At 41.7% G+C, this 24144-nt stretch overlaps 1 protein-coding gene across 1 annotated transcript in view; it reads right to left on the reverse strand.

The window, feature by feature from the left end:
* Nucleotides 1-24144, reverse strand: part of LOC309713357 (rho GTPase-activating protein 44-like) — a 98429-nt gene that overhangs the window by 7718 nt on the left and 66567 nt on the right. The window contains exons 12-24 of the mRNA XM_082544921.1: nt 22821-22948; nt 20543-20654; nt 18131-18212; nt 17953-18033; nt 13053-13166; nt 12095-12186; nt 11799-11979; nt 7473-7490; nt 5149-5340; nt 4612-4668; nt 3863-4396; nt 2360-2475; nt 1014-1397 (exon numbers count right to left, since the gene is read on the reverse strand). Coding sequence (XP_082401047.1) covers nt 1014-1397; nt 2360-2475; nt 3863-4396; nt 4612-4668; nt 5149-5340; nt 7473-7490; nt 11799-11979; nt 12095-12186; nt 13053-13166; nt 17953-18033; nt 18131-18212; nt 20543-20654; nt 22821-22948 — 2091 coding nt within the window. The remainder of the gene's footprint in view (nt 1-1013; nt 1398-2359; nt 2476-3862; nt 4397-4611; nt 4669-5148; nt 5341-7472; nt 7491-11798; nt 11980-12094; nt 12187-13052; nt 13167-17952; nt 18034-18130; nt 18213-20542; nt 20655-22820; nt 22949-24144) is intronic.

Here is a 24144-nt window from a genome sequence, read left to right on the forward strand (position 1 = left end):
GAAAACCCCAGGTTAGACCTGAAGTTACCTGGATAAGCTGAGCTCTCCCTTCATATATTACAGACCTTTGGTGCTTGTGCTTACCTACCTATATAGAAATTTGGCTAGTATGCCATGCAGTACATGTGTACTTATATAATATATTACTATAATATTGACAGTGAAGACATCTAGTGTACAACATGTGATGGAAAACTGGTGCAGACAGGAAGTGCGCTGACTGAGGGGCAGAGGTGGAGTCGGTGGGAAGCGTGAGGGGTGTGTGGGTGGGGTGACAGATGAAGCCAGGGAGAGGAGGGGCAGCTGGAGCAGGGCATTATGGGTGGGAATCCTAAGCGCAGGAGAGGTTGGATCGGTGGACAGTCCGGTATGCACGCCCATGTAAGCCATGCATCAGTCTCAGCCACCATGCAAAGGCCAACAAAATGAGTAAAAGGTGGACTGAACACAGCGCCTGTATGGTCATATGAGTGAGGCTGCCGTAGAGCAGCGGATAATCTTAAACCTGCATCTACTGGCAGCTTCACTGTGTTGTGAGCATGTCAGCGGGCGGCTCCATGTTTGGGGTTTGAGGGTACCGAAGAGGAGGGGAAGGGAGGCTTTAGCACAGAAACTCCTGCTTACCCTAAAAGTCCCTCTCACACACAGAATCACACTGAACCTCTCGCCTCATACCGCTGCAGGTGAGACGATAAGAGGGGAAGAAATTACATGAAAATCATGATTAGAACCTGCAGGTGATGGAGAGGCAAACAAATGCATAATACACGACTCCTCTCCTGATGGAGAAGGACACCAAAGGATAGTCTGCTGTTATCCTACATCTATCATTATTGCCAATAAATGTCATGAATAGACCAAAAACAGTGCATATACATCCAAGTACATGAACTTAAATAATAAGAATTCATAATATTTGTCAAACTATGGCATATTATTTATCAAATCTACATATAGCAAAAAGAATTACGAACACAAAGTGCTTTAAAAAAAACGGTCAAGTTTAGCATTACCAGTGGACATGCTTTCCCCAGGAGAAAGGCCGTCCAGGAGCCCAGATGAGTGCTCCAGAGGCTGGGGACTAGTGCCAGGTGTGGATGGAGGCTGAGGAGGAGGCAGGCTGGGTCTCTGCCGGGGCGGCTTGGGGGTCGGTCTGGCCTTGGTGAGAGTCCCAGCCAACGAGGGCGGAGAGGACAGAGACGGGGTGGTGACCATCTGCAACTGACCCGGGGAGCTGATGGTGGCATATCCCTGCGGGTAGCTGAAGCCATATGGGGAGGGGGTGCTGGGAGGAGTGGGAGACAGGCTGACTGGAGACGGTTGACCTGTGGACTGGTCGGACATGGCTCCCGTTGGGCAGTAAGGGCCTTTAGGCGGGATCGGAGCCAGCTTCTTTGCTGTAGAGAGACCACCAAGAAAGAACACAAGATGATCGGGGTCTGCAATATTTCCAAAATAAAAGGCATTTAGGAGTCTGCTAGCATGTCTGTTTGTCAAATTAAAAGTGTTCAATTTTTATAGAAATCTGCGGTGATGCTTTAAAGTACCAGATTTTCAACATAAAAGAAAAAAAAAAACTTTGACATGCCCATTTTTCCAAAGTAAAAGAAATTTGCTTTAATTTGCCAGATCTTCAATATAAAAGCTGACAGTTATAAAAAAAAAAGTTACCATGATAACAAATGTCTCTATATTTCTGAAATAAAAGCAACCAGTGTTCTTTAAGAATAAACAAATGTTTTGACATGCTATTTCAAAGTAAAAATCACTTTTTAGTCATCAAAGTTTAAGTGTAAAAGAGATGCTTGTCTCGTCTTCAGTCTAATAAACTCTGAAGTTCCCCAGACAAATTTACCCATCAAATTGCTCATTAATTATAATATCTGCCTTAATTAAACCCTTCAATCATACAGCATCAAGTCAAGTTTATTTCTTCAAACTAAACATCGCCCTCTTATCCTTCGAGTCTGAGGATATTTTAGCAGATAAAACTCTACTGCAGCCGTCAGTCAGTTATTATGTGGTTTTCCAAGGACCTTTTCCCCTCTTTTGTGCAGCAACCAGAGTGGAAACAATGAATGAAAACACACTTTTGCAGATTTACATCCTCTCCACACGAGAGGTTCCACTGTAACTTAAAATGACCTCATTCACAGCACTGACTAATAGATTAGACAGATTCTATTAGAGCCTGAGAGACAGCTAAATGAACACAGCGTGCTGCATCTTTTTTTGCTGTCACAGTACTGGGCAAGGTGCAGAGTTTTTAAATCCCCAAAAGTAATTACTTTTACTATTTTTACCATGTTTTTGAGACAAGCTGAGATCCCTGTCATACACGCCCAGTTAGTTGTATTACCTCTCCTCAAGGTGTGCGGACTGTGGTCAGAGAGCTGCGACTGTCCACTAGAGGTCACTGCTCCCTGGAGCCCCTTCTGTCCAATCACTGGAGACAGCTCCTTGTTCTTCAGAGTACTGAGGAGAGAGTGAAGGACAAAACACACAAACACACACATTACGATATACTTTCTTCTGTAATTTACTAACCCTGCCTCCATAAATCTCTTTGTTTTATAAAAAAAAAGGAAAATATATGAGAGCAGCCATAATTCCCGGTGACCACTGTTGCAGATGGACATGTAGCTTATACAGTTGAGCAAAAAAAGAAGGAAAGAAAATTCAAACATATCCTGACAGCTTAATACATTTTCCTTACTCCTACAGCACAGTGTAGCCAGAATGCCAATGGGAAGAAGGTCTTAAGGTCAAAACATAACCAGTTTACTCTCTGATCGACTGACTCTCCTCAGCTACGCCTCAACACACTCTCACTCTTCAGCAAACGAGACATGGAAGGCGACTGAAGCAGCCAGCATTCAAAGGGAAGCTATTATGCTGATACGATATCTGGATTTTCATATTAAACATGGCTGAAGTTTCAAATTAATGAGGTCAGCATATGTAAAAGTAATATCTGTGATACTACTACTACTTACCTTCTGCCCTATTTCAGCCAGTTTTTCCTGCTCTTAGCTCTGAATGATGTCAGAGAGAGTGGACAGACCACCTGCTGTTCAAATCTGTTTATAAGCGGCAGAAGATAGCAATGTTTTCTGATATTTACTAAGATGTATTTGACTGTTCAACACCTCCAAACATCTCTTACAGGACTGTGACCTCATCTTTTTTTAAAGGACGCTTTATGAGACTGTGGTTGTCTTTGGTTTTGTCTGACATGTGGTAGTTAGCAGTGTGTACTTCCTCCCTCTTTTAATGGTTGCTGGTAATCAGCTTGTAGATGGGTAATGCAACCTTACATAAGGGGAAACTATTTATTCTCTATCAGTGCAAATATGTATAAAAAAAGCAAAATAGGTCCCCTTTAAACTCATATGAACATGTTGCTGTAAACCAAAGCAGATGCTTTTTGGGGTTTCCTTAAATATCAAACAGTGCTGTTTTGCTCCTGCATACATCATTGCCTTCGCATTCAAAATCTCACTGACTCATTAACGCTGACTTTTATAATCATTGACTGAAAGCTTTGGATTTCCTTTGTTGCCTGGCAACAGGCTCCTGAATACCCTGCTCACATGGAAAGTTATGGATTGCATACATGGCAGCAAAATTAAAGATGGATGTGATAATGGAATCCTTAAAGCGCTTTGATTTCTATAAGTGACAGCTGCAAACCAAGCGAGTTAATAGGACACAGAGTAGGGTGGCACTGAAGGGAGTTTCTTTTTTTCTTTTTTTTAAAAAATCACCCCTCTCTTGTGCTTCCTTGTCCCTGCGGGGGCCTCTCCTTATTTGTGTGTGATTTGTGTTAGTGGGAGCGGGTTGAGCAGGGCTCTGTATTTACCTCGTCAGCTTGGCTCCTCTCTCCCGGCTACAGGCACAGGCTGCCCATGGAGGTGGAGCAGGGAGAGGGGTGCTGGGGGTTTTCGGGGAGCCAAGGAAGAGATCGTGACGAGTGAGAACGAGCGGGGGTTTGATGTAAAGGGAGGAGCCATTCGTTTCGGACGGGGGCCCATGCGGAGCAATAGACGGGGAGGCCGGTTTGGGCAGATGCAGGGAGTTAGGTTTGGGGTTGGAGTTGACGTCAAGCTGCTGAGGGGACGGGCACAGGGAGTGAGGGAGCGGGGGCGGGCTGTACCCAGTGCGGCGGGGTGGAGGGGACGGGCCAGGGGGCACAGATTCGGGGCTGGGGGCAACGGGACGCATACCCGGAGGTGTTCGGGTGCGGAAATGGTGGTGAGGGAGCGAGTAGGAAGAGCAAGAGGAGGAGGAAGAGGAGGAAGAAGAGGAAGAGGGGTAAGGGGGAGGCGGCCTCTCCTCCTCTGGGGAGGGGTAGGCGTAACAGGAGTCCGACCAATTGGAGGATGCATCGTCTGAACTGCAATGATAGAAATATCAGTGATTCAAGCGGATGAATTCATTAGTTCTAGGACGAGGGATGTGTGGATTTGAAACTTTACGTTTGGTCCATAACGAGGGAAAAATCAGGGGAAAAATCAGGTGAGGAGTAATCGTTGTTGGGACAGTGAAGTGAAGGCTCCAGGAGGGGAAGAGCACAAAGAAAACAAAATAATAAAACAGAAAATCAGCCACCTCATCCATTGCAGGCTCCTGCGACAATGGACCGTTATGCTGCTAATGATGCTCGGACTGATGGCAAAAGAAAAATAGAGATGTGATCCATGCACATGCAGCAATAAATAGTTTTCTACTGAACTGTGGATGAACCTTTCAACACATTTTGGTTAAACCCAGCCCTAAGTAGAAGTGAAATCTTCACATGATATGCAGTATCACCACTCAGGCAGAAAATTAACTCCACGCGTGACTCAGGAAATTCAGGGGGTGAGGAGATGTTGAAATGAAAAGAAGTTCTAAATGACATGCCTCATCAGGGTGGGTTCACACAGAGGTGAGGATGAACGACAGACAAGAAAACAAGGGGTGGAGGTGGGGTGGGTGGGGGTTGGAAGGGGCAGACAGCGCAGTTCGGGTGTCATTTGCAGGGCGCGGCAGCAGACGCGGTGACGAGCGAGCAGCGGCAGCAGGTGTGTGTGCGGGCGTGGAGCAGGAGTAAAGGAGGGGTGGGGAGGTGAAACAGGAGGACGGGTGGGGCCACAACTGCCTTACCTGGCTCGGTCGCTGCTAGTGGGAGGAGGGGTGGGGGAGGGGGAGGCTGAGAATTCCCCAGGCTGCTCGGGGATGAGCGCGTCAATGGGTGGGGTGGGGGGGTGCACACTCGGTGGCGTGGACAAGGATTTACGCGTAGACGACGATCCCCTGCGCGACACCCAAGAAGTGTCCATCACCCTGACACCCATGCTGCAGTGGGACAGAGATGCACAGCCAATCAAGTCAAAGGGCGTGTTTGTCTGTGTGTAGTTCAGGGGTCAGGTTTCCACACCCAAAACACATCATCCGGGGGGTAAAAGGGATCGGCTTTCCTGTCTCTCATTTATATCAGTGCATTTAAAAAAGGCCGACCCCAGACGAGCAGGTAGGGTCGCTCAGCTTCACTCACACGATTCCCAGCATGCAACAACACACATTCTCCTGCAACATGATGGAAAATAACTAATATATATTTTAAATAACTCAACAAACAAAAATTAGTTTGGATGAAACAGGATGTGCGTTTCCGTCCTTTTCATTTTAAGTGCAAATCAGCAGAATTAATTGATGGCTGCATGCAAGTGGAAACATCCAGGACTAAGGAAATGAGGCCAGAGCAGGACTTCGCGAAGCAGTGTGTGACATCACAGTTGCTACATCCATCTTTTCCACTGTCTCCTGATGAGAACGGTATGTTGTTTCAGGGCTTCAACTTATATATAATTCAGACGGCTGGTGCTAATCCAGTGAATTTTGCAGGGTTTTTAATGTATTTATCCCACTGTGGGCTTGATTCTGCTAACTGAAGAAAACAGTCATTGTCAAACTAATTAATTACACATGTACTTTCCTGTGTCATTAAAACAGAATTGATCAATCTCATATAGGTCTCTTGGCTGTCTAGAGTTTGAGGAAGATTGATGCCACACTTAAGGTTTGTCAATTCTTCTTAGGGTTTGAGGTAGTTTAACTTAATATGGCACAAAGTCTGTTGAAACAGCAGGCCCAAGGTAACTAAATCCACCCACCACTCCCTTCTTAGCTGCTCTTCTTCTGTATAAAACCAAATGTGGTTTTATGTATTTTATATCTAAGGTGACCCTTGCCTGGAAACAAATGCCTATAGAAAAAAAAAGAAAAAAATGTAATTGAATTCAAAAAATGAAAGAAATCTACACAAGCCAAGCCAATACAAACAAACAAAATAAATAAATAAAAATAAAAAGATGGATATGAAAAGATATGAAAGTGAAGCCAATGCATCAGACCTGCATTCTTTCAAATGGCCAGCAGGAGGCAACTCTTCTGGATCCAAACAGAAGTCAGATTCTATAAAAGTAAAACCTTTCCTCGCAAGTTTATGCTTTGAATCACTTTGTTTCTTAGCAAATACAGCATTATGTTGTAAATGTTGGCCCTATTTAAAGTAAACTAGAGGAAAACCTTGGTACATTACCTACTGTACTACGTGTGATGTCAAGGTGGCTACTTTAAAGTCAATAACTGTCTCAAGTTGGATACTTTGTCTATACACTTACCATAAGCACACAAGTATACTACTACTAGTGTAGTAGTAGTGTTGTCTTAAATCAAACACAAAAGTAAACTTTTCAGGGCGATGCTGCAGGTCATAAATCACTAAACCTCCTGAGTTTTCCTTTGTTTAAAAGAAGTATCCTCTAATGAGTCTAAAATGCGTTTTGGACAAATGAATATTAGAAAGAAAAATTCCATCACATGTAGACAGCTGACTCCGGCTGATGGAGCAGAGCTGTGCTGGAGGGCTGATCTAATTCGAAAAGCTTTTTATTTAATTACTGAAAGGCTGCACACTGTATAGATGGTTGACCACAAGCAGCAGACATCCCCCTACACAATCTGCACTTAGACAATAACACAGATAATGCAAGGTCAGTAAAAAGTATAGTGTTTTACCCCAGCTAAACTAACTGGCTTCCATTTCAAACAGATTACCACAAAAACCCCTCAATTAGTACGATAAGACAAAAACAGTAACTGTAACTATGCAGTCAGGTGAGATAAGCAACAAGAGACTATTGTATCCACAGGCTGAACGAGTCAGTTCAGTATCAGAAACTGCAAAGATGCCTCTTACTTATGTAAACAGAGAGAAACAGGCCTGTTTATTCATGTCCCCCCACTCTGCTGAGACACTGAACTACAGGAGTCCAAATATATAATTTCACACACACCCCTATGAAGCAATACACACTCAGACACATGACAAATGAGAGACAGCTCCTTTCAACGTGCAGCTGAGACGAACAGATGATGAACAGAGTGACATGAGGATGAGTGGAGGAAAAGGAGCTATACCGTACCTTTGTATCTTCCTAATGCTGCAGTGTTAAAACAGAGACAAGCACAGTGAGGACACGAGCAGAGACCACGAAAGACTCATACGCTTGGACTCGATAATAGCATTGTTATCAAAGAAGTGAAACAGGATAACGCTTTAAGAGAGGAGAACAGTGAAATATTGAGGCCATGTCGAAAACTAAGGAGGAATTTAGCTATAATCAGGTCAATGTTTCCCTGCTGGATACAGTAAAATCCCCCAAAACATGCGAGAGGTTTCCTGCAGCTGCAGTGAGTCTTTAGTAAGTGTGGTTTCTCTGCAGTGGTAGAAACACAAAGTAAAAATGACTGGCACTTTGTCTTGACATTCCTTTTTGTTGGTCTCTGATTGAGCAATAACAAGCATTTCTACTGATATTACCAAGCGTGTACACACAGCCTGGGAAGAAACAGGTTTTATGAAGGATCTTTCAGTGAGTTTTGCACAGACTTTCACTCCCAGTCACAACCAGCAGTGATTTAGTGTAGTTCACGATAAAGGACGTGTTTCAACAGGCAGCATTTCTGAACTCTCAACATCTGTTTTCTATAGAAATCCAGCCTATAGTCAGACCCTTTGGCAAGTCTTTGAATATCAATTCTTTCATCAAAATCAAGAAGTGAACAAGATTTATATTACCAACATTAAATATAAGGGTGGCAGAGAAAACCTTACCAAAGATGGTTTTGTAACCCATAGCAATGATTTGCTATAGGTTACAGAGATTCTAATGAGGCATCAGTCTTTCTTATCGGTTTACACGAAATACAGATGTTATTCTGAGATTTTTGTAACAGTTTTCCTAAAAATGAACAACTTTCCCAAAAGATCCCAACAAGTCATCAAACATCAGTAGGGGTTAAAGTGGGATTTGGCAGGTGGAGGAGTCCTAAGATCTGCTGTAATAGGGCAGCAGGAGACTTAAAAAGGCATAAAATCTCTATGGATTTAACCAGCTTCGTCATACATTATATATAAGCAGATGTTAGAAGAGCCATCATGGCTGCTCTCCAACCCCTGGCCAGTATGAAGCCAGTATAAAGGTGGAATGTGGAAATGTTGCTAAAGAGCATCACCAGCTTAAAGGACTTCAAGTAGTTCTTCTGGGAGCAAATCCTGCAACTTGGCAGATAGCATGAAGTACCTCTATTTAGACCTCAGGAGAGTGAATGAGTCCTAAAACCTGGAATGAGTTAGCATTTTGCACTTCAAGTTCCCTGAACTCGCAGGCAGTGGGTTCTAAAAATGTTCATTTTTTTTAATTCTTTAATACATTCTGTAGTAGTTTTTGTAGCTCTGAACATGTTTTTGTTCTATTGCAAAAGATTACGTAGTAAATACCTGACTCATGAAATTTGAAGCTTTTACTTCAGGAGATAAACGGCTAAACAAGCAAAATTAACATTCAGGATAATTGCGGTGCACATAGAAGCTTAGTGGTGGTGATTTAGCATTAGCGTTGCACTTCTTGTGATTGATTCAGTGATTGAGTGCTATCAATCAGGTTGTGTTGTGTAACAAAACATAAGTATCATAAGTCTAACTAGTCTAATGGAAGCCCCACCCACCTGCTGTTCAGACCTTCTGTTTGTGTGGCTCAGCCAATCAGAAGAAAATGGGTGGAGCTCAAACTGTGAGTTTCAGACAGAGGATGAAGAGAAGGGCTGTAGCAAGGCTGAGGTAAGACATACTAGGATTGTTTTGAACTGTGAATCATGGAAAGCTACTCCAGGAGAATCCAAAAATAAGATTACAGGGCTGGAAATGGCCGTAATAAGTGCCCTTTAAACTTACACTTTTAACATTAAGTGAATATAATGATTGTTGCTTTTTAATCCAAGCTGGGATCTAATCTGTGCTATCAGTGTCAAAGAAGAAGAAGAATGTTGGGCTATTTGTCTAATCATCACCTGCTCTCCCAGAGTTGCAGAGAAGTGCCGCAAGTTTAGTATCTAAATATTAATTAACTTATTAGACTGACATAAATTAAGTAAGAAATTAAAGAGGACTCATGTAAAAGCAGACTTTCTTTTGGTGGAGCAACAGCCTTTGGTTCTAAGGACTGTTTCTACTGAAAGTTGAGCTCTATTGATCCGACCCACACAGTCCAGGTTTAATTAGTCGGGCTACTTGTGGCCCCTGGGCTGCAGAGCTCAGGCTCCCCCCAGGCCCTGATAAGACCATGGGTGTATTAAAGCATTAGAGAAAGACACTCAGATTCAGACAGTGAAAGAGAAAGAAAGCGACTGACTGGTTTTCAGCTAATCCCTCTTCACAGTTTGAGGATTGTCGGATTGCTCATTTCACAGACTAAATGTCAGCTCACCCTCAGTCTTTTTCTTTCTCACTTCCAGATGTCTCAGTGAGCTGCAGAGAAAAGTTATGAGGGCAGGTCCTGTAGATAAAGAGTGAAACTGTATCGTTTTCTGTCCACCTCAGAGTGAAACTGAGCTTCTCACTGAGGTCACTTCTCACGGCAAACTTGTGTAATCGTTGGGGAATTTTCCTTCTCTTACTTCACACGTCCAACCCTGTCAGGAAGCAGTCGTGTGGAAAGTTTATGAGCCTCAATGTGGCCTTGTGTAGAAAAAATGTCTCTAGCTGTCAGTCAGCTGGATGACAGTGTACGCAGAGAAGACTGCTAATTAATTCAGAGACAGGTTTAAACAGGTGGAATCAGTGGAAGTTTTAGATGAGAAAGTTTTATTTAGGGAGTCAGTCTGTGCACATATAAACCGTTTATATTTGCATATTAAATTCATGCTGCAACAGACACCCACCAGCCACTTTATCAGGCACACCTGTTTAACTGCTCATTAATGCAAATTATCTCATCAGCCAATCATATGGCAGTAACTCAATCTATGCAGACATGGTCAAGATAATCTGCTGAAGTTCAAACCAAGTATCAAGAAGAAAGAACAAAATTGTGACTGGCTGACAGAGAAGCTGGTCAGAGTATTTCAGAAACTGATGATCTTCTGGGATTTTTCCACACAACCATCTCTGGGATTTACAGAAAAAGACCAAAGACAAAAAATATCCAGTGAGCGGCAGTTCTCTGGGCAAAAATGCCTCGTTGATGCAAGAGGTCAGAGGAAATCGGCTAAGTTAGCCTGAGCTTATAGAGAGGCAACCATGAGAGACACAGAAGAACATCTCTGAACTCACAAAAGGTCAAAGCAGACTGACTCTAGCAGCAGACCACACCAAGAACAGGAAACTGAGGCTACAATTTACATCAGCTCATCAAAATTGGCCAATAGAAGAGCAGAAAGATGTGGTCTGGTCTGAAAAGTCTTGATTTCTGTTGCAACTTTGCAGTAAACAGCACAAAAGTACGGCTCCATCCTGCAGGTCAGGCTGCTGGTGGTGTAATAGCGTGGGGATATTTTATTGGCACACTTTAATTCCCTTAGGACCAATGGAGTGTCATTTAAACGCCACATCATACCTGAGTATTGTTAATGATCATGTCCATCCCTTAATAATAGATGTCAGGTCACAAAGCTCAAATAATCTCAAACTGGTTTCTTGAACATGACAGTGAGTTGATTGTACTTAAACGGCCTCCACAGTCACCAGATCTCAATCCAGTAGAGGACCTTTGGTGTGCGGTGGAACGGGAGATTCACATATTGGATCAGCAGGAACTGTGTGACTCTATCACGTCAGTATGGACCAAAATCTGAGGAATGGTTCCAGCACTTGGCTAAATCTATGCCTTTAAAAATGAAGACAGTGTTGCAAGAAAAAACAGGGTCCAACCGAGTAGTAGCAAGGTGTACTTAATAATGTGGCTGGTGAGTGTATATTCTGTACTAACCTACACTTTCATAACTTGCCCAAGCCAATCTTTCCAGATCTGCAGTGACTAAAAGTACACTGTAACCCTTCTCTCGCTTGTTTCTAAGATTATGTGCATTCTTACTTTAAAAACAGTATTGGGATTAGGCCTAATGTACTGATACTTGATTTTAAGGCCGATATCAATATTTGGCGATTTAAAAATCTAATATATTTGTTATGTGCAGTTATCTATGAATCTATGACAGTACAGCTTAAAAGTAATCTTGTTCTGTGAATTATTTGTTTACGTTCTGCTTGGATCTGCTGATTGTTGTGTTTCAAACATATATGCTGCCAGTGGGAAGTTGCAGAGAGCTTTCTGAAACAAATCATACAAGATCAACTCTCATAATTTTCAGCCGTCATAAATGCCAGTACCAATATCCGCAAATAGCTAATATCTGCCAACATATCGGTCGGGCTCTGAAATGCATCGCTAAGAGACACAGAAGAGTCATACCCGTCCTTCTTATAAAACTCCAGCATCATGTTGTCTGTGGCGACGCTGAGCGGCCGCCGGCTCTGGTCGTTCTGCTTGCGATCCATCTGATCCATATCTGGAGACGGCATCGAGCTGTAGTTGGCGTTGTGGTTGGTGTGGACGGGGCTGCCGTAGTTTCCTGTGACATTGAACTCGATCTCTAACGAAGACAGAAGAAAACAGGAACAACTCAGTATTTTATTTTCTAAAATGCCATTTTAAGACTTCAAGAACAAACAAAGCAGGGCTGTTTCCTCTTCTTTTTCCCTCCTCACCTCCTGGGAAGAACCAGTCGGCGTGCTGGATGATGGGCTCGATGATGCCGACGATCTGTAGGGAAACTGTCGTCATCATCTCCGTGATGTTCCTGGAGCAAACGGAGAAGACACACTTTTTTTTAATTGGGGGGGGAGAAGTGTCTGTCTGTCTGTAAGAATTTCACACAGAGGGTGATTAGCACATTTTCATGATATTACCAAAGCATTAAAATGAGAAAATTAAAATCATTTCAGAACTGTGGGCTATTAAAGTACTAATTAAAAGTTAAGGGGGATGACGAGTTTGTAAGATTTACACAGAGATATAAAAGGAGACGTCCTTCACCCTTCACCCTATTCAAAACTGCCAAGTCATCATCTTTCTCCTAAATATATACGGTATAATAACAGCAGTCTCCTATGGATGAAGTTGTGTGTCTGCAGGCCTTTTTGTTAGTAGCAGCCCATGTTTTTTGATTAAGGAAAAAGAGGAAGAGAAACTGAGCTGCAATGAGAGAATCCCTTTGAGTCCCTCCATTCGTTGTCTGCCACCTTTAATCATCAAGTTACTGCATGAAAAAGTGATTTTAAGGGCCGAGCAGGAGGCAGTGCATGATAGAACCTGCTGCAATTACAATAAAACTAAAATGACTTCACTCGCTTGCCTCTAATTAAATCTGGCCCTTGCTTTTGTTTGTTTAACTTCATAATTAAATTGTAACTGCAAGTCATGGTATAGAAGGTATCTCAGCACATGCATAATTCATGATGTGAAAATATTAGGATGAGATAGCAGGATGAAATAAGTGCACAATAATAATCAAATCAAACACACGGCACAACTCTTCCTCTCATCATGAGCTGATTTGTTTCCATGGTTCACTGGTACCAAGATCCAGCATTTTGTGTTCAGTTATGATCACACAGAAGAGGATAAGGTAACAAGCCACATGTATATGCATCTGCTATAACTTACCCATCATTCTGAGTCCACAGCAGGTTGGGTCCGAGGACAATAGCAATGTTTCCAGGCGTCATCTTGTTCACATCCTGGTAGTCAGTCAGTTTGGACAGGAATTTGATTAAATACCTGTTAATTAAGGTGCAGAAAACAGATTATTCAATAAAAACAGAATTTAAATGTACATTCAACCTCTCTATCTAAACATTTAGACCATGAAACTGTTACTACTATAAATATTCTGATAGCTGTCATAGGGCGAGAGGCGAGGTAAACCCTGGACAGGTTGCCAGTCTGTTGCAGGGCTAACACACAGAGACAGACAACCATTCACGCTGGCATTCATACATATGGGCAATTTGGATTAATCAATTAACCAATCCCCACAAGCTGCATGTCTTTGGACGGTGGGAGGAAGCCAGAGTACCTGGAGGCAACCCACGCAAACACAGGGAGAACAAACTCCACAGAGAAAGACCCCAGCCTGATGGCGGAATTGAACTCAGGACCTTCTTGCTGTGCGGCAACAGTGCTAACCACCGTGCCGCACGCATTTGGAAAAAATGTAAAACAAAAATTAAACATTACTAAAGCAAAATTATTATTTAATCGTTTAATTTAAAATAAAAACACCATTTATAAATCAACATTTTAAAATGAATTATTAATCCATTAATAAATACTTCAAAAATGAATTTCACAAAAAAGTATTAAACTCTCAATAAAAACCTCATTTCAAATTCCAAATTTAAAAACTGATTTTCACAATCTTTTTCCAAAATCTCAAGCAATCCAAATTAGCCACGAGGTGTGACTTAAGGAGCTCACTGATTGGCTGGCTGTCTCGATTTTTCTACACTGCTGTTTTGGGCTCATAGCCTTGCAGTGCTAAGAAGTGTGTGTGCTTGTATAAAGGCCATTCAGCCTCAGTATTTACACTCTACCCAACACGGATATATGATGAACGAAGGGTGTGCGCCTGTGGACTCACCCTGACCACCTGTTTCAGGTAACGTGCTAACACGGCTAACGCTAGCGTCACCGCATGTTAGTGAAGAGTTAGGGGCGTGGCTGTTTTGACTGATTGGTGCTACTTGGTTGTAGTGATGGGATTTCCGACTCTTTTTAGAGAACCGATTCTTTCGGCTCGACTCACTAAAAAGAGCCGGCCCTTCAGGTTGTTTTGCTGCTTTAATTAATTTATATATGTTTATATATAAATATATACGGTGGCCCCTAGAGACAAAGCACGTACAAACGCCAAAACACATTTCTAGCGTTAACTGAACTTCCAAAACAGAGCTACCTAGAGCACTTAAATTACACAATTGAAAGCATACGTGTATTGTTTGTGTATTTATGCACAAGCATTCATATATACTCAAATAATTAAAAAAAAAAAAATGTTCATTTACCTGTTACTACCAAACACCAAATCCGGTAGTTGGTACTTCCTGGCTTGTGTAGCCACTAGGTAACAAAAGCTCAACACTGCCCCTAGCATCCTGGAGCACTTCTGTTGTGTTTGTACATGTTTTGGAGTTTGTACGTGCTTTGTCTGTAGGGGCCACCGTAAATATTTATTCACTCCACATGAAATGTAAAATGTAATAAATAAATCATATAATACAAAAACCAATTATTTACATTTCAACTTTTAACTATTTAAATTTTCAGCTTTTTCCTTTTAAACAAATTTAAACACTAAACACTGCAAACCACAACACAATTAAATATAAATATGAAAAAATATAAAAACAAAAAGAAGATGCACATTCTCTTTCATATGGGCCTGCATCAATAAACTTTCTGAATCCTTTATCATCTGTAACTGAAAATAGTTGTGGATGATTACTATACCTTTTTAATATGACGTTGTTGTCCCTGGCTCCCTCCCGCTCTGTTCCTGTGCTACTGAGTGTAACTATTGCCCCTCCCCCCTCTTCCCAGCGCAAAGCACAAGGCTCGCGTGCGGAGTGAAGCGGAAAAAAAGTGCGAGAGAGAGGGCGAGAGAAAGAAAGGAAAAAAAACAAAACACGACTCCCAATAAGGAGCCGGCTCGCGTCGTTCACTTCAAAGAGTGGGCTTTAAGAGCCGTTTCATTTGCGACTGACACATCACTACCTGGTTGTGATACAGGCAGCTGGAGCCAACTGAGATGTGCTAACCCCACCTCTCCTTCAACTTTGTAAGCTGGACCTCGTTTTGATGCCTTTTGGAGCACCTTAAAGAGTTTCTGTGCGGGTTTCAGTTTTGGTGTATTAGCATTATATTAGCCTATATACATGTTTCTGCGCATTTATGGATACAGCTGTATCCTGCATGCTGGCATTTGCTGATAAGTTAGCAGTCCACGCTCTCTTCCAAAATATGATCACTTCTGGCTCAAAAAAACATAATGATGGCTACATCCATCCCAATATGTTCCGGTCAGTTTCAAACAGCAGATACTGTAGTGTTACAGCTGCAGTCTGAATGATAACTGCGTGCCTGCTGAATGCACGAACCACACTGAGTCAAAGCTTATTATTGCAGCCAACCATTTCTGTGTCTGATGTTTTCAGAAATGGATGGGCTGGTGGATGTCTGTAGCTGAGCTGAATGACTCATCCAGAGCTGAACATCAGGCCGCTCATCACGGCAAACAGCAATCATCTGGACAGGCCTGACAGGTCTCTTCAGAGGAGCACCGTCTAAAAATACGACGCATTTGTGCGATTCGATGATGATGCTGACAAGTGCCGCTGCACCTCGCTCTCCTCATTTCTGTACCATCACTTCCTCTCTTCCCTTTCTCTGTCAGGCCTTTCCACTTTCTTCTTTTGATCAGGAGACAAGCCTTTCAGCATTCTGCATTTAATCCAGCAGCCAACACCTGGGATGCAACGCCTCTTTCTCCACACTGTTTCATAAAGGTCAGAGTTTCTCTTTTCTGGCAGGTGGTGATAAGTAGCGCACAATGAATCAGCCTCCTGAAAGCTGGAAATCATTTTTCAGCTTTCAGGAAGCAAACAGATACCAAGAAGTGACTGAAAATGAAAGAAGAAAAATCCTCGAGAATCAATAGAGGTAAAGCGATATAGCTACGAGTTATTATCTCCCGACTCCACAGCTACCCTCTGATCTAAAGAATGGTATTATCTGTATTGTTTTTGGTTCACGCTCAAGTTTCTGAGGAACATTATTCCAGTGTCAAAATAAATAAATATTGTTGCCAATAGTGAAGTGATAGAAGGAGGCCTAATCACAGATTGTTGGTTTAATAGTCTGGCTGCCACCATCTCGGCTTTCATTAATCTGAACCTGACCTTATTTGAACCAGTACTAAAGCTGGCTAGTTCAGGTAGACAGTGATATTAAAATAGATGCTAATCACGGCTAAAAAACAGGTGTGAAACAAAAACCTTTGCATCTCCTCTGAACAGTTGACTCCTGTCAGTGTTATTTAGAAGAGAAATAAGCATATTTCACAGCCTGCTACAAAAATATATTTGGTTTTGCCTCTTTTGCCACAAGCGTACTGAGGATGTATGTCATATATCTCTAGTTTAGAAACTACAGTGCCCCCACTTCACACACTCGCGCTACGTTCCCATATCACGTTTTTTCGATTTCTCTGTAATCTAACAATAAAGTTTGTTAAATCTTATCACTGTGTCCACTTGAGTCTGCTTGTGGGTTCACTCCCATTTACTGGCCACTGTGACAGTAAACTAGGTCTGGTCAAAGAAGAGTATAGTCTAGTGTACTCTAGTTTAGTCTAAACAAAATGCTCCCAACCTGTTATCCTCAATAGTGCATAACTTAAAGCCTTAAAACAGCAGTAAAAGAAATGTGTTACTGGCGGCAAAGACACTTATTTCTGCTCTAAATTTGGGCATTTTGAGGGGATTGATCTTAGACTGTACCAAAAAGATGGGCTTAGCCTCTGTGATAAATTGTGGAAGTGTTTGGTCACCATGATGGTGATTTGGAGCCAGATGTGACCATATTTAGACAATAAGTTGCACTTCTAAATTATCAATAACTAGCTTTTTTATGCAAACTGCAATCATACTCATAAAATCTACATAAATATGTGCAACACATAAACACACATACCTGCTAATTAGCCTAAATCACATACTGGAATTTCAGTAACTATATGTGAGTCACAAATGTCTTGGATGGTCTATTCTTCACAACAAGTCAAACAGTTTGTTGGATAATAAAAAAAGGCATAAACCAACTGTAAAAGTCCAGTTCATTGACTAATTAGCAGCCATGAGGCTAAGGAGAAAACAACTGGCAACAACTCCTCACCAATTAAAACCACTGAGCTGCCCTCATACAGTTTTTATAACTGAGGGAAACTGTGCCCTGAGACCACAGCTGATTGTAAACATATTCCTGCTTTAAAGTTGGGCATTTTAACATGAGAGTCTGTGGGGACTGACTGCCTTTTGGCATTTGCCTCAAGTGGCCATTAGAGGAACTGCAGTTGTTGGTGCTGGCTTATTTTGCAAAGCAATTTTGATTTAGGTTTTTCTAAAGATTTCTCTTTGAACTTATTTTACACACTACAGATGCAACAGAAACACTCAGGGACAGTCAGCAAAGATACAGGTGACAGACTGGGGGACTCAATGATATGAACATTTTGGCCCAGCTATTTCTGACCATCAGGTCACTTTGTCATGTCTTTGGTGGTTTCCTTCAGTTAAATGAACTCCTCTTTATAGGCAGAGCCAGCCAGTCTTATATGCAGTTATATAAGGAGGTAAGGCGGAAAATAGACCTGATTCCTTCGATATGCAGTTAAAAAAACCAAAATGAGACTGACTGGGATGTTTCAGCTGGTTAACCAGATTATTTGGCCAATATATGAAAAAAGAGAGAACCAGGAGGGGAGTGAAACATGGAAACGCTGACTCACTTAAAGTTGGTGTTGTTGGCTGAAGGGAGTTTCTCACACGCATTGAACAGAGCCTGCAGGCGCTTGTCTTGATCTTGAATGCTGCAGGACAACATGAAAGATTGGTTGTAAAACAACAGTAGGTCGAAGAAATGTCTTTAACACGAAGATGGCAACATTGGTCTGAGATGATACACACTTTGAGGCTTGGATCCAGTCATTGTAGAGTTCAAAGGTCATTAATGGTTCAGGGAGCTCGCGCAGGTAGGACTTCAAAGCACCTGGAGAGAGCACAGCAAGAACCATGGTAAATACATGTCTGCACCCGTGTATTTCAGCACATAGAAGCAACCGTAGAAGGAAAGAAAGAAAGGGAGAAAGATGGAAACAAAACAAGAAAATAGAGAAGCAAAGAGAAAAAGCGGGAAAGAAAGTAAAAGGAAGCAAGTAAGGAAAGAAGATTGCAAACAGGCAAGGAAGGAAATGAAGAAAGTAAAGACGTTTATCAAGAAATAAACAAACCACCAAACAAAGAAATAGAAACAAAGATGATAAACGTTTTGAAGCAACCATCTGCTCCATGATTAGTGCTTCAGCGTGAACTCTGTCTGATCCAGCCGAGCCCAGATCTGATCGTATGTACTGCATGAGAGTGAGTGTAATTTCCTGCAGCTCACTGCACAATGGCATTAGATTTCAGATTAAATCACTTTATATAGGAGCACATCTTATGTGATGTGTATATATTCAAATTCCAGGCTGAAAGGCCTTCCTTGCCAGCAGTCTCCATTACTCTGGTCCCCATGACAAAAAGCCAGAGGGATTTTCCATAATTACAAACACAAGTATGTTTATTCAGAACAGAAAATCAAAATCAAATGATTGTTTTCATGACTAGAAAAAGTTTATGTGCCTGTGAAAAGTCTGTCTGTGCACGGTTTGTCCCATCAAGTGCTCAGAAATGAGTCCCACTGGTCTACGCAGCTATCCTGTAAAACTACACAAATCCACATCGAGCTTCCGTCTGACCAGAACTGAGTTTTCCTTTACTGATGAGGAAGGACACAGCTGACCGGGTTTCACTGCGACGTGTCGTCTTCTCTCTTTGGCCTGCCGCTTCCATTCCCCAGAGGGATGGACGACAAACAGCTGTGTATACATATGCATATACATATAGGTGGTGCACTGATGGTGCAAAATAAATACCTGCAGTTCCACTGAACCAGGGCTTCCACCTCCTCCTCCACAGTGGGACGAATTAAATTTGCTGGTGGAGCTGACCCAGTTTAATATGGGACCATTAAAGGGGAATAGAGCGCAGAATAGGACATTTTCTCCACATGCTCCGGTGAGCTGTGAGTTAAATTGAGATTTAATGCTGCATTATTCTGCACTGGTTGAAAATGACTCTTTTTTTCTGACTTTCATACTCGGCTGAGAAATTAAAATCTTCACTGTGCATCAGAGAGGTTTTCAGTTTGTTTGTAAAAGCAAAGATTTAATAGTTTGGTCATGAAACAATTAAGACACATTTTTCCAACAGTAGTACGACAGCTAGGCGAACAAACACAGGACTTAAATGATCTGGCTTATATACAAAAAATAAAAAACTGCGTTTTTGCTACAATATTCTGTTGCAAAAAAACAACCCAAAAACACAAGGACATCCGTAAAGTACGGCGGTTTCCTCAGCAAAGAAAACCAAAGAAGCCACTGAACATAAAACAAATGTTTTTGAAAACACACTGACAAATAATTTACTACAAATGCTGCAGATGATTATAACTGAGAGCCTCGTCATTTTAGAAATAAAAGAAAGATTACTAGCGAGACACCTCTCTGTGCTGAAAGGATGCTTACCATTAAGTTTTATTTTTCGATAGAAAAACAGCCGGTGTGATAATTTTAAGAAAAATGCACTTGTTTTTAAGATAAAAATATTTTCCACAGCTTGTAAAAAGCTTTTCATTTGGAGATGTATGGTTTTCATCTGACAACAGCAATATGCTGCTGCAGTAAAAAAAAAAAAGATCAATAACAGCATCATAAAAGCTTGAAAGCTTTTCTTTCTTTTGTAGTTTGTCACAGTGCAGCTTTAAAAGCGAATACGTGACAGAAACAAAAAGACGTTTTTTGTTTCATCCTCTCCAGAAGATGAAGAATCTGTCTGACACTAATCCCAGTTATATTTGGAATTTATCACTGGGCATTTCTTGGATAGTTTATTGAAAGTGGAAGAAAAACACTTTGCTTTGTCTGCAGACACGCGTTCCTCTGTCACACCAGCAAAATAACCTTTAAGAGGAAATTTACTGCAAACAGCAGCAGGAGAAACAAAGACAGGCAGCAGAAGGGATTAAAAATGTTTCTTTGATGCGAGCAGCCTGATTATGATTATATTCATTCATTGACAACAGGAGGGTAGCTCAGCATAAGGAAAATAACAGAAATGTACAGAAACTAGACTCGAACAAGCCAACGGGGGCCAACTCATAAATCTACCCCTGTGAGGCAAATTTCAATGGATTATCAGTTGTCATGGGAACACATGATGTACAACCAGGAGGCAGGGAGGAGGTCTAGGTATGTGGCAGTGTTGTTGATAGCTCACCTGCGATGGCGTGTGGGTCTGCGGAGTATTCTTGCACGTCTAAAACCCCGCAGTCCAGAGACGCCTTCAGCTTTTTGAGTTTGGAGGCCGAGGGAGCGATTCTGAACAAACCCTGAGACATAGAAACGAAGCCAAGGTCACTTAACTCCAACAGCAGGAGAATTACACAGGCTGAATTTATTTTGTGTTACAAATGCCTGATTCTCTTAGTAGCAGAAGAGTGTAAAATGCTACATTAAAAGTCCAGCTTTCAGAATTAAAGGTGTCATTTCCCATTTCATCCATCCATCTATGCTCTACTTCTTATCTGAGTCACAGGGCAGCACTCTGAGCAGTAAAGGCTTCTTCCATTTGATACTGACACCCTCCTAAAACACCCTGGTGTGGGGTGGTTGACCCATAGTTTTGAGTTTTGGGCTTCTAAGTTCTGTTCTGTAGTCACTTCATGTTGTTTCTTAGTTGTCGTGTTTTTCTGTTTTGTTCCAGTTATCTATGTTAGTCCTCCGTTCAGTTTACTCTGCCTCCCTGCTGTTCCTCGTGTATTGTTAAGTATTCGTCTGTTCCTCTGTTTAGTTATTTCCTGTTTTATTTTGGTAGCCTTTGTCTTGTGCATTGGTATTTTGTTGTGCTTTTCCTGTCTAGTTTACCTGATTTGTTGCAGCTGGGCTCCCTGGTATTTCCCATCTCCCTAATTACCTGGTGTGTTTTTAATGTTACCCTCTCTGATGGTTGTGTCTCCTTGCCTTGTGTTCACTGAGTTTTTGCGTGGTTTGAATTTCCTGCTCTGCATGTAATTTGGCTTTCCCTGTATTGTAAAACACCAGGATTAAGGATGCATTTTGAATTCATTTCTGGATTTGTGAGTGCATTTGGGTCCAAATCCTGGCTGCTACACAACCAAACCTTGTGCTGGGGCTGCTGCGAGGTCTTCTGAAGCTTAGACATGTTTGAAAGACCTTGTCGAGAAGGTGTCCAGGAGGCATATTAGGAAGTTACCTGAATCATCTCAGCTGGTTCCTTTCAATGCTCCTGACCCTAATCTCTAAGGCAGGTTTGAAATGTATGTGTACACACAGGCTTTACCCCTAACACCTGATATGTAATTAATGGGTTACCTGTAGAATTTTTGAGTCACGTTTTCACTTTGTTTCTAGTAGTTTTAATGAAAAGTTAAACTTTTCAACCAAATCACGTCATGTCATAGTCAGGAAGTGACGTGGTTGCTTGTGCAGTTTGCCATCAAAACGAAGGAGAAATTGATCGTAGTGATATGTGATCACCTCGCTGTACAGGAACAAATATCGTAACCTGCAGCTAGCATGGCTCAGTTAGTTTGTCTTGTGAGTGAGTGATTGTCTGTATCACTTTATTCTCACTTTACTCTTTTCTTTCACCCTCACCATCCAGCAGGTCACAGCACATATTTAACCCTCCATGAGCCTGGTACTGCTGGAGGTCTCTTCCAGTTAAAAGTGGGTTCTTCCTTCCCACTTTTGCCAAGTGCTGCTCATTAGGGGATAATTTGATCCTTGGGATTCTCTCTGTAATACTCTATTTACCTTACTATAACAAACACCTTGAGGCAGCTATTGTTGTTAGTTAAATAGCCCTAATCATCTGGCATGTGTGAGTACTGCCCAAGTGAGAGCCCAGACATCCTTATCACCCTTACAAAGCCAGCCTCTGCAGTTTCTCTTGTTTTTTTGAGTCACCCACCCACAGTTTATGGTCATAGATGAGAACAGGAATGGATATTGACCGGTAAATCCACAGTTTTGCTTTCATGCTCAGCTCGTTGTTCACAACAGCAGATGGATACAATTTCTGCTGCACCAATCCATCTGTCAGTCTCCTGCTCCACTCTCCCTCACAAGACACTGAGATCCACTTGGTGCAGCAGCACTCGGAGTGGGTGCTACATCCTTTTCCAGCTGAGAGAACCATATACTTGGACTTGGCGGCGTTAAACCTTGTTCCAGCTGCTTCATGTTGGGTTTCATAAAGCCAACAGCAACACAAATTCTGCAAAAAGCCGATCCTGTAACCACTGAATCAGTTGCTTTTCAGACATATGACATTACTCAATTATACCTATGGATGTATTAATGTGTGAGCATTAGTTTAATGTTCCAGCTGATTATTCGTTTCAGGCTTGGCCCCCGATTAGATTTCCCTCTGGTAATTAAGACTGACTTCATCTCTGCGGTGACCTCTGCAACATTTCACACCCATAAATGTGTTTCTTGTGTGTCGTGTGAAAAGCGACCGGTTTGTTTACCTCCTCCTGCATGCCACACTCCAGCAGCATGGTCACACAGGCCTCAATGGGAAAGGCAATATCTCTCCCGCTGAGCGCTAAGTGCTCCTCTAATGGCTTCCCGTAACACGGTTTCTCCACCCAGGTCTCTGTGAAAACACACACACACACACACACACACACTTAGAGTTATTCACACACAAATGCCCAGATCATTCTGCAGCAGCTCTGCTTTTATGATCTTATGACTGCAGCGATTCAGAGTTTATCAAATAATTTTTTTCCAGACTGCAAAGCGATGCCAAAACAAATGCAAGGTTTTCACTATATGCAATAGTTTCCAACCATACCATACAGAGTTATACTGTGAATGCCGTAGTTAACAGAGACAACAGTTATTTGACATATTTTACTGGTAAAATGACAAACTGCGCTAACAAAAACACATTCATGGATAACATGACTCAATCACTCGGTCATCCACTCTATCAATATATAAAGATTTAATATGATGTTGCAGAAAACAACACAGAGTTTCACACACAATTACTGTAATCACATTACATTTTCCTGTTATGTAGTAATCAAGTGCATTACAGTACTAATTTAAGTTATTAAACTACACCTGATAGTCACAATTATGTTGTTGCTTGAGTTTTACAAGTTCTTTTCCCTCCATTGAGTCGTTTAAAACCAGACTTATTTTACCTTTGATTCTCTCTGATTTGCTCATTTCGTCTCCTGTGACTTTTCAGCCACGACTGTATATGTTTAGCACCTACTAACACGTAGTTGACTTATTTCTTATCTGTTCTGTGTTTTGTGGAGCAAATTTAACAACAGAAACTACTCTGCTCAAAATAAGTTAGGGAACACTTCATCATCGCATTACAACACAAAGCCAGTTACACTTCAGGGACACCAATCTGTCCACTTAGGAAGAATAAACCACTGTGGACCCATTTCCGCTGCTTTGGTGCAAATCAAAGTGACAGCAGGAAAATTTTCCCTCTTTATCCCTCCTGGCTGATTTTTGTCTAGTTTTTGCTTTTTGTTAGTTTCTTGTCTCTATGTCTAGGGCTTTTATTGTGAAAGGAAACACATGCATATCATCAAATCAGGTTTCTGCTCCAGATTGGACATTTTGGTTTCTATTAAAGCAAAACACTGTAAAGTGTATCATCAGAAATGTAACAATTAACAATTAAATGTAACAATTTAAAAAAATTTAAATTCTTCATGTTTAGTGGTATATGTGAAGTGAATGGGGCGACACTACAACTTCCATCAGGCATGAAATAACTTCAGTTAATGTTATAAAGAAATTCTCAGCAGCGTCAAACCA

The sequence above is a fragment of the Aulonocara stuartgranti genome, assembly GCF_965226115.1.
Source record: "Aulonocara stuartgranti genome assembly, chromosome: 8".
Taxonomy (NCBI): domain Eukaryota; kingdom Metazoa; phylum Chordata; class Actinopteri; order Cichliformes; family Cichlidae; genus Aulonocara; species Aulonocara stuartgranti.